The sequence below is a fragment of the Seriola dumerili genome, unplaced genomic scaffold (assembly GCF_002260705.1).
Source record: "Seriola dumerili isolate Sdu_G_001 unplaced genomic scaffold, Sdu_1.0 BDQW01000320.1, whole genome shotgun sequence".
Classification (NCBI taxonomy): domain Eukaryota; kingdom Metazoa; phylum Chordata; class Actinopteri; order Carangiformes; family Carangidae; genus Seriola; species Seriola dumerili.
The window spans coordinates 96,435-107,443 of record NW_019174575.1 but is presented as its reverse complement, the minus strand read 5'-3'; the positions used below and the strand labels follow the sequence as shown (position 1 = coordinate 107,443).

Sequence of the window (11,009 nt, the reverse complement as noted above, 5' to 3'; positions counted from 1 at the left end):
CACGGCGATGTGAGATGTCATATCAAAAAATCTCCAGATATGATTCAGATTCTTGTAAAAACCTAAAAAGGAAATATCTGGATTCTTGTGGTTTTGGCACAGTGTAACTGAATTGATGGGCTTGTGTTACAGACCCCACTGTTGGCTCATTAGGTCAGTCTTAAGCAAGTTCATTTCATGTAGGATCTATCTGAATTTTCACACACATGTAAAAGTGTTTGTTCCACAATTATTCACTCCTGAGGAACAGAGGCTTCCATTCAGTTTAAACAAATAATGATTCATCATTGTTTATTTTAGTAGCAGTAGTTCCAGTTGTTGTTATAGACATTATTACTTATTATAATGTGATACACTTTCTTACAGTGATACATATGACATGTAAATTTAAAACCAAAATAAATACTTAAGATAGACTGACACTGGGAACTAACTAACTTGTACTTACTGTGAAAGGATCTGCTGTAGGTCTAGATCTCCTGCTGCTGCTCACTTCAAACAGAGGACGTGGACGTGTTGCCTGGTGGATGTTCTGTGATTGGAGCCTCCTGTAAACAACAATTACAGAGCAGCTCAGCAGTGGCTTATTTTAGCATCTGTGGGAACAAACTGACTGTTTCTGTTCCAGATCATCACATGTTCATTAGTTACCTGTGTAATATTATTTTCATTTCACTTTCGTTTTCGATTTCGTTTTTTTTTTTATTCATTGATTGTAATTATTTTTGTGTGTTTGTGCATCTGATTGTATTTACATGTCTCTATAAAGCATTGCAACATTGATTGAGTTATTGAGATTTATTGATTTATTTATATGCTCTATAATAGGTTAACTATTAATTTCAATCAATTAATCTTCTGATTGTTTTCTAAATGAATCGCAGTCTGTAAAACAGCCCAAAACCCACAGGTTTAATTTAATGTTTGAAAAATGACAGAAATTATTAATAAAAACTCTATTTTACTTCTTTGATTAATCTAATCTAATTTCTTAAATAAGGTCATTCAATCACTCTATGGTTTACAAACACCAACGGAAATATTTTAATTATTAAAACACTTTTATTGTGAAGGACAATTAGTGACTTCCGGTATGGCTCTGATTTCAGCTTGACACAGCACGCTGCCTCCCATTGGTTCAGAGAACTTCATCTCATGAATATTCATGACGTGGTTACACGTGAACATGAAAGAGAAGTTTCAGTGACACCATTAAAGTTTATTTCAGAAGGAGATACTGCAGTTTCTACTTCATGTGTTTGACATTAGTTACTTTTCAGATTAAGATTTTACAATTTAAAACTTACATGAGTCGTTTTTCTTACAGAAATCAGAATGTACTTGTGTCTCCTTGTTTTCAGTTTCATCACAGAAACGTTTCTCCTCTAAATTTCATTTTCAATAACTGTTCAAATGATCAATAATTCACAAAAGATCAGAGAAAAGTCCAGAAACTAAATCCAGATCAGTGAACTTTATTATTTCTTTCCTCTCCAATGAATCATGTGACCACCTGTCAGATTTATCAGGTGACCCTTTGGAGGGGCCTGACCTCTAGGTTGGGAACCAAGTGTAGGCTACATGACGTAGTTAAAGCAGCATCACCTGGAGCAGCTACAACAGTAACATGACTGAGGATCAATGATCTGAGATCAGTCACTGGAGACAGTTTACTGCACAATGAAGTACTTTTACTGTGATACTATAAGTACATGAAGTCAGGAAGTACATTTTCTTTGATACTGTAACAACAGGAAATACTTTTACTGTGATACTGTAGCTACAGCAAGTAAGGAAGTACTTTTACTATGATACTGTAGCTACAGGAAGTCAGGAAGTACTTTTACTGTGATACTATAAGTACATGAAGTCAGGAAGTACATTTACTATGATACTGTAACTACAGGAAGTACTTTTACTTTGATACTGTAACTACAGGAAGCTGATTTTACAGTTGCTTATCTTGTTTTGTAAATTTAGTTTTAATACCTTTATTGCCAGTTTTTACATTATTTTGAAATCTTTGATGTTCTTCTTCACTGCCTTTTGTTGGTGCATTGCTGTGTTTACAGAGAACATATTTGAATTTGCCAATTAAGCCACAAATACGTTGATACGTACGAGTGAAACGCGACATTCAGACTCAGGAGTCGCAGTCGATCCAAACCCTGAATCACCATCATCTCACTGATCTGGTTTAAACACGTCCTACTTAGTTCCTTAACCAGCTGTTTGTTTTATATTTTACGTTTTAGAATCATAACTTATTTTTAATTCACATCACAGAAGGAAATGAAAGTTTACTGGTGTGTTAAAAGGGACCACAGTCACAGAGTTTCTTTATTAAAGCCGCTGCAGCAGATTCCACAGCAGAGTTTTTTTCTCTCATCAATAGAAAAAGAACGTGGACAGAATATTAATCATTCATTCATTCATTGAATGCATTTGTGTTTGTGTCAGACAGAGCTGCTGCTGCTTTCACACCAGAGACAACAGGGAGACTGGTCACTGAGTTTAACCAGTCGGTCACCAGTTTTTAACCAGTCTGTGATTAGTCTGTGACTAGTTTAACTCTCTGTAGTTGTTAATTAGTAGTTAGTTAGTGGATCATGACAGAGTTTTATTCACTGAGGAAACTTGTTCTGAAAGTCAGATTCCTAGTTTATTGATCTGGATCAGGGAAACGACTAACGATGATTTTATTAACAGTTAATTATCAGTTGATTATTTAATCAATAAAACATCAGAAAATGGTGAAAAACATCCACCACAGCATCTTGGAGTCCAAGGTGACGTCTTCAAACGTCTCATTTTCTCTAACAAACAGCTCAAAGTCTGAAATCTAAAGTCAAAGATTCTCACATTTTCAACATTTTATAAAAATACATTTAATATAATGTAACTGTTGCAGCTCTGATCTGATCTGATGGATAAAACCCAGACCAGTTCTTCAGATCTGAGTCACCCATATATCTCTGTAAACCAGCTTCTGTCTAACTGGTCCCAGGTCAGACGGTGGCTCCCTGCAGCAGCTGAACTGCAGAGCCCCTGTTGTGCCTCCGGGCCTCCTGCAGAGCAGAGCTCCCCCACCTGGTGGAAGGACAGAACTACATCAGACACTGTCCCAACATATAAATTATATACAATTATATACAATTATATACAATCTATGTCCAAACTGAAGCATCTCAGACACGTTCTTCAGGGGAAAAAAATCCAAAGTTTATATGAAACTATAAAATGATGAAAACACCTGAACATGAACAAACATCCAACAGGAACAAAAACTCATTTCTCTCATTTCTATGAAACAAAAACATTTTATCATTTATTCTTAAAATTTATACAATTTTTTCACTTGTTTTAAAAAAATAATGATTTGAACTCTTGTTCTGTTTGAAGATCCTGCGGAGACTCGTGGTGACAGACTGCGCTCGGCAGGTGTGGCCTCACCTGTCCTTGAGGGCGGGGTTTGCTCCAGCGTTCTCCAGCAGGAAGCGGATGACCTCTGTGTGACCTTCGGCGGCCGCCACGTGCAGAGCCGACCGGCCATCGTAGTCGACAGCATTAACGTCCACTCCAGACAGGAAGTACCTGCAGACCACCACAGAAGAAGAGACATTAATACAGCCTCAGAAATAATCGACTTGAAGCTTTGTTTTTATTCTGGCTCTAAATGTGGTTGTTGTTCATTTCCTGTTTATCTTTTTATTTCACCACCATCCAGCTCCATCTCCTGTGTGCAATGCATTATGGGAGAACAAGAGTCTGTCTGCTTCAAGTAGAAAAACCTGATTAGGGTTTGTGTGAGAATGGATTTGGGACACAGTGAAAGTCCAGCAGGGGCTGATGGGAAACTCGTTAGTGGTGCAGGTATCTGATCATAAAGCAAAGAGCTGGACAGATTAAAATGTGACCTGATGTTGGCGCTAGAGGGAAAGTTATGTAACGTTGAAATACGAAGGTTACCTCCTCAGGGACTGCACGTCTCCTTTAAAAGCCGCCAGCAGGACGTTCATGATCTGGTATCCCTGCGGAGGAGAGGAGGCCTTTTAGAAACACTCGCATAAACTGGTCTGGGATCAGAGTAAAGGACCAGAGAGGAGCTCGACCTCAGACTCAGTCTTCCACTGTCTGTAGGCCAGAATCTGCCTGAGTGGCGTCCTGATGTCGAAACTGTGCAGCTGAAACGTCGAGATCAGCTCCTACAGACAGAAGAGTCTCACTTTACTGTTACAAACCCGATGAAAGCTCAGTCAAGAAATTAATTACATTAAACCCAATCAAAAAAAAAAAAAATACTGGTTGTGTCCCCTGGTAGGTGAATATCTACTTCCTGTTTCAGGTGGAGGTGTTACCTGGCAGAAGTGGACGGCCCTCCAGGGGTTTCCACAGGCGTCCAACTCTGGAGAAAACGCCATCAGACCCAAAACACCAGGAACCACAGCCAGCAGGGAGCCGTGGCTGCTGGACGACGCCGGCACAGACGTCTGCAACACACACACACACACACACACACACACACACACACACACACACACACACACACACACACACACACATCAGATCCAGATTCATATCATCTTCATTTAAACCTGAGGGGAAGAAAGTTTTAAACAAATTGAGCTGATGTGAGAAAAAACAAATAAACAGGTAAATACATATAATGATATAATTATATAAGATAATGTTTTAGGTCGTTAATGACGTTGTTGTCCTGAGGATTTTCTCCTCGACTAGTCGACTCCTGCGGGACAGAAACATGAGGCTGGACCTTGTAGTGGAAAGCTGTGGAGTAATCCTTCATCCCCGCCACCTGCATCATGGACAGCATGCTCCGCGCGGTCGCCGGCGACAACACCTGGTCACCTGACAGCGGACAGAGCCCCCCGTTGGCTAAGGAGGCGGCCATGACGGCTCCTGACTCACAGGTGACCTCAGTTGAGGAGCACTGTCCCACAGAAGAGACACGAGGCAGTGTGAATATTTACCCAGACACCAGAAACCAACCACAAGTCCAGAGATTAAACAGCTGATTAGTGAAGTGGCAGAAAAGTTACTGTGATAATTGATGAATGGTTTGAAGTTAATGTTTTAAGAGATTATGAAAATGTTCTCAGATGTGAATATTTTCTGGTTTCCATGACAACGAACTCAGACAAAACATTTGAATCTGTTCACTGGGACATCAGATATTTTATTCACTGAACAATTAATCAGTTGTTAAAGAAAATAACTGTCATATATTATTGATAATGAATAATACGACCTCACCCGAGGAAAACTCATGAAACACAATTTAACAACAAATGTTGTTGCACATACAAGATTATTATTATTTTAAAAAGAAGGATAATTAAATTAAAATAAACTGACTGTAACCGACCTAATAATGTGGGTTATGTGACAATGTTGAAGTTATTTAGTTATTTATTTTTTGTTCTTTGTATTTATATTTACAAAATTCCACTAAACAATTGGAATAAAAGATCCTGTAGATTTTGTATTTGTGTCAGATTATTTATGACATATTATTGTGATGAACGCTGATTGGAGACTCTAGAATCAGAGACAGACCAGGTCTTAGGACTAGATTCTGACACAAGACCAGGACCAAGGCGGAGGATGGAGGACCTGATTATGAGGTGAATCTCCCACGGCAACGAGTCTCTCTACCTGCCAGGAACATAGATCTTTAAAAGGTGAGTGTTTACCTGCAGCATCAAGATCAGAGCAGCTTTGATGTCCGTCTTCTCTGGGAAACACTGGAACACAGGAGTCTGGTTAGAGGCGAACAAGAAGGACACACTCCACACCTAACGGTGACTTCTCACTTTTTAAAATGCTCTCACCTTCTTCTCCTGCAGGTAGAAGGACAGGGCGTGGAGTCTGACGCTGACGTTCCTGCTGCTCTGAATAGCTGAGATCACACAAAAACAATACACACTCAGAGCCGCTGTGTGACGCAGATACACTGTGATTGGTCCGGAGGATGTTTATGGTGTGATGTCATCACATTGTGACATCATAGTTTAAATGATGTCACATAGCCTCATTCCTTCAGATTATTATTAACAGTTAACTGCAGAGCTGTCAGTGTCTGTACCTGCTGCAAGTTCAGGTGGGCGTGCTCTTTGTTGCAGAGTCTCCGCACGACGTTCAGCACCTGCGACACACACACACACACACACACACATGCACACACACACACACCACACACCACACCACACACACACACACACACACACAAACACACACACACACACACACAGTCAGTAGTGTTGTGTGTGTGTGGTCCTTTAGTTTCCACCTGTCGTCTTCATCACTTACGAAGTCGGTACTTCTCCTCTTCCTCTCACACAGCCCTCCCCGCAAGCTGGAGACACACACAGTTAATAATTCATTTATTGATTAATTGGTTTATTAATATACAATATTAAACACATTTACACCATCAGGTAAAAATAATATTCATAAACATTCAATCTCTAATTAAAAGCGAGAAGACGCTTCATTTTCTACACTCAAAACCTTCATGGATTGAATGGATGGATGGATGGATGGATGGATGGATTAATGGATGGATGGATGATGGATGGATGAATGGATGGATGATGGATGGATGGATGGATGACTGATGGATGAGGATGGATGATGGATGAGATGGACGGACGGACGGACGGACGGACGGATGGACGGATTAATGGATGGATGGACGGACGGATGAGGGATGGATGGATGGATGGATGAATGATGGATGAATTAATGGATGAATTAATGGATGGATGGATGGATGGATGGATGGATGGATGGATGGATGAATTAATGGACTGGATGGATGATGGATGAATTAATGGGTGGATGGATGGATGGATGGATGGACGGACGGACGGACGAGCGGACGACGGAACGGACGGACGGACGGACGGACGGACGGACGGACGGACGGATGGATGGATGGATGATGGATGGAGTACCTGTAGTAAAGACACAGTAACAATGGCTCCTGTCTCAGTCAGCGGGCTGTGAGGGATCCTGCAAACAGAAACATTCATCAGACTGTTGCTGCTCTACAAGGTCAGAGTCAGAGGTCAGAGGGGTCAGGGTCGTGGTAGGATATCACACTGAGAATTTGTTTTGCTGATCACATTAAAATGGCTATAATCAACATTTTTATAATAACAATTAGGTTAACTTTTTTGTTACTTGATTTTTATGATCAGTGTAAAAAATCTTCAAATACAAAGATAATGATTGATGATCTGAGGAGAGTGATAACAATTAATCACTTCGTTTCTAAAAAGTAAAAACACTGGGAATTAAAAAGTTTCTGGAAACCAAAGAAACTGATTCTGATCAACAAGTTATTTCCATTATAAGTTTATAAATCATATGAAACAAAGAAAAAATGCAATGTTTTCTTATTTTAATTTAATAAATAATCATTATTGATTCACAAAATAATGTTCTTCAGCAGGATCAGAAACTGGAGACATCAGAGGGACGAGGGGAGTTTTAGTTTGACCTGGACCTGTCTAGTGAGTGTGAACGGAGAGTCGTATCTGGAGAACTCCTCCACACCCACGTATCTGTGGACCAGGTCTGAGCCCAGCAGGTCCACCGCCACGCCGTACACCAGCGGCCAATGACACCTCCCCAGAACCAGAGAGCCGGCCAGTCCCCAGAGACAACCTGACACACAGAGGACAGACATTTGCTGAGTCTGTCTGGATGTATCAATAAATGAATATTATCATTATACCTATTTTCAGACAACAAAAAGGAGCCAGTGTCGTTTTCTTATTTCTTATCGTCGTCAGTGATGAAGTTTTCAAAGTAAGAGTACTTCATAAAAGGACAATATTTGTCTTTAAGTGTCGTGAAGTAAAAAGTCAGAAGTTTCAAAAAATAAAAACTCAATTCAAGTACAGATACTGGAGAAATATACATATAGTACTCAAGCAGAAGTACTATGTTACTGTCCTCCCCTGTATGGTATCAGACGTACCTCGTCATCCACAGTGCAGATTGAGACTCCCCACTTGCTGCTGTCCACGCACCTCCTTCTTTCTCCTGATTGGACAAATACAGAAAAAGTCAAAAGGTTATTCAGACTGAAAAATCTAAACCTTCTTCAACACTGGCCAGACAAATTGACTCTGTCTGAATCACACTCATATAGAACATGATACTGTGACGTACTGAGCAGTTCTCAGTTTGGAGCGTCACTTCGGATCAGAAAGTCCACCAGCCTGGACGGGCTGTTTGTAGTCTTCATATCTCACACTATGTTTGGAAACTGATCCCAGAATCTAATCTGCTGACAGGTGTCTGAGCAGAACTCCACTGCACCGACGACAGCTGACGACACCTGGAGAACAACTTCTGAGTCTCTTCAGTGAAGGTAGAAAAATCTGGAATAACGAATCGTCCCTGCAGAGCTTTCAGGATGAGGGAGACGATACCTGTGACGGCACCTACAGCAGGACGCACAAACGGTTACCAAACATCATCACAACCACCACAAAGTCCACAGCTACAGTCGCTACCAAGACCGCCATCAGAAATAACAACCACGCTCACAAACATGACATATACACCACAAACACCAACCAGGTACATTCATGATTTCAGAACAATCTGCTGCAGGGGAGGGGAGAGACGGTCAGGGAGAGGTTTTACTGAAGAAGGAAGACTGAATCTTGTCCAAAGAAGCGAAGGACAGAAGGACAGAAGGAAGGACAGAAGGACAGAAGGAAAGGACAGAAGGAAAGACAGAAGGAAGACAGAGGACAGAAGGAAGGACGAAGGAGACAGAAGGACAGAAGGAAGACAGAAGGAAGGACAGAAGGAAAGAACAGAAGGAAGGACAGAAGGAAAAGACAGAAGGAAGGACAGAAGGACAGAAGGAAGGACAGAAGGACAGAAAGGACAGAAGGAAGGACAGAAGAAGGACAGAAGGACAGACGGAAGGACAGAAGGAAGGACAGAAGGAAAGACAGAAGGAAGGACAGAAGGACAGAAGGACAGAAGGACAAGAAGGACAGAAGGCAGAAGGACCTGTGGAAGGCGTTTCCTGTCCACTGATCCCTCAACGTCCTGCCAGTTTTCCAGATGGAAGAAACACTCTCTGAGCCGAGGGTCGGACCGGTGCAGGCCGGAGCTCCAGATGGCTGAGGGAGAAAACAAACGCACCCAAAGTGAAAACTCCCGACAACCAAAACATCCAACACACCAACAGCACACGTGGAAGCTTCGTGTGATTTTGGCGTGAAGAGATCTTTGATGCGTGTTGCAGAGTAAAATACCTCGAAGACTGGTTGACGTTGATCCTTCCCTCCGAGGCGAAGCTGTCGAACAGCACGTCAGCAGCTCTGCAACAACATCAGCTCTCAGACAATTCACTCAAACCTCAGGAAGAACACGATCTGACTTCCCCTTTTCCTCTGATCATAACTCAGTTATTCTTCATACACAGTTCAGAGTCCAGTGTCTGGTTCACTCTTTTATATTCATTCATAAAACATCTTCACCTTCCTGTAGCTGCTGCTGTCTGATCTGATGGCTTACCGTGCCTCAGGTAACACTGACTGTCAGACTTACGCTCTGCGTTTGGACAGATTCTGCTGGGGGGAACCAGGGCTGGGAGGGGGGGGACCTCGGTCCTCCGGCTGGACCACGGCCTGAAGGGAGGGTAGGCCTTTAGGCGCAGTTACATCCTCCGACCCTGGGACACTGCGCACACAAACACCTTATCGTTTGTGATGTTGTGAGATGCTCTAACAGCCTTGTGGGTTGTCAGGTGCGTAAAACAAAACTCACACAAGAAAAAACAACGACAATAAAAACCGATGGACGAAGAATAAATTAATGGAGCAGAACAGGAAGTTGTCTTCCCCAGATCTCTAGCTCCAGTTTGTACCTGCAGGTCCAGGATCTGACGAGGGCTGATGGGGCTTCTGGACCGGACTCTGGATCGGACTCTGGACCGGACTCTGGATCGGACTCTGGACCTGGTTCTGGATCAGGCTCCTGGGTGCTGGGCGGGGAGCTGCATTCTGGGAAACATCATCACGTCCTTGATCATCTCTTCAATTCCCGTGTATATTTTGTTTTTAAAGGAGCTGATTCAAACTGAAATACACGTTTGTTCTGTTGTTTACAATCAGGCTGCAACTGCTTGTGTTTTCATTTATAATCTGTGCATCATTTTATCAATTAATAATCAATGATTGTTTGGTTCTCTAAATGAATGTAAAATAATGAAAAATGTTCAAGTGACGTCCTCAGATCCGTCCTTTGATCCTGTTGTCTCCGACTGTGGGACACTTCACCTTTTAGCTCTTTGTTCTGGTTCTTTTAAATGTGCTTCAATGAATAAACTTGATTTGATTTGACCAACAGATTAATGGACTCACTGTTGCAGCTCTTGTTTTCTACAAATAATCTTTAGTAAAGTACAGTATAGGTTGTTTTAGTCTGTCCCTGTTATCGGACCAGTCTTCATTTAAACACAGTGTATTTCATATTTGAACATTAGTGTTGAATATAAAGTGATTTCACGATTCTTCTTATAAAGAAAATCTGTGTTTCTGTTCAGAGTAACGACGCTGAAACGTCTCACTGTCACAACAGCTGCACAGGATACATGTTCAACATGTTTAGAACAGGTTCTACCTGGTTCTCTAACGTTCCTCTGCTGGTTCTCGGTCTGTCATCCCTCCATCATCTGACAGAGGAGAAGAGAGGAGAGGAAACACTTCAGTGGAAATAAAGCGTTATCTGACTATAGCTTCTCATCAGACCAGGTCTACATCAGGTCTACATGAACATTTGTAAAACCTTATCTGTGTAACAGAAGAAATGACTGTAACCTGTCTGATACATAATTATTTAACGAGTTTGGAAATAATTTAAATGGATTGAATTTCCTTCTTTGTGAATCTGGTTTTAAAACTTTTTATTGTTTTATTTGTTAATTGCGATGTGACTCTTTGTGTTTATTATTT

The 11,009-nt window shown here is 41.4% G+C and overlaps 1 protein-coding gene across 1 annotated transcript in view; it reads right to left on the bottom strand.

Moving 5' to 3' along the window:
* Window positions 1-3,008: 3,008 nt before the first annotated feature.
* LOC111231887 (glutaminase liver isoform, mitochondrial-like) overlaps window positions 3,009-11,009 on the bottom strand; it is a 17,400-nt gene continuing 9,399 nt past the window's right edge. The window contains exons 16-21 of the mRNA XM_022759154.1: window positions 4,775-4,951; window positions 4,359-4,490; window positions 4,113-4,205; window positions 3,970-4,031; window positions 3,454-3,594; window positions 3,009-3,090 (exon numbers count right to left, since the gene is read on the bottom strand). Of these exons, the coding sequence (XP_022614875.1) occupies window positions 3,009-3,090; window positions 3,454-3,594; window positions 3,970-4,031; window positions 4,113-4,205; window positions 4,359-4,490; window positions 4,775-4,951 (687 nt within the window). The remainder of the gene's footprint in view (window positions 3,091-3,453; window positions 3,595-3,969; window positions 4,032-4,112; window positions 4,206-4,358; window positions 4,491-4,774; window positions 4,952-11,009) is intronic.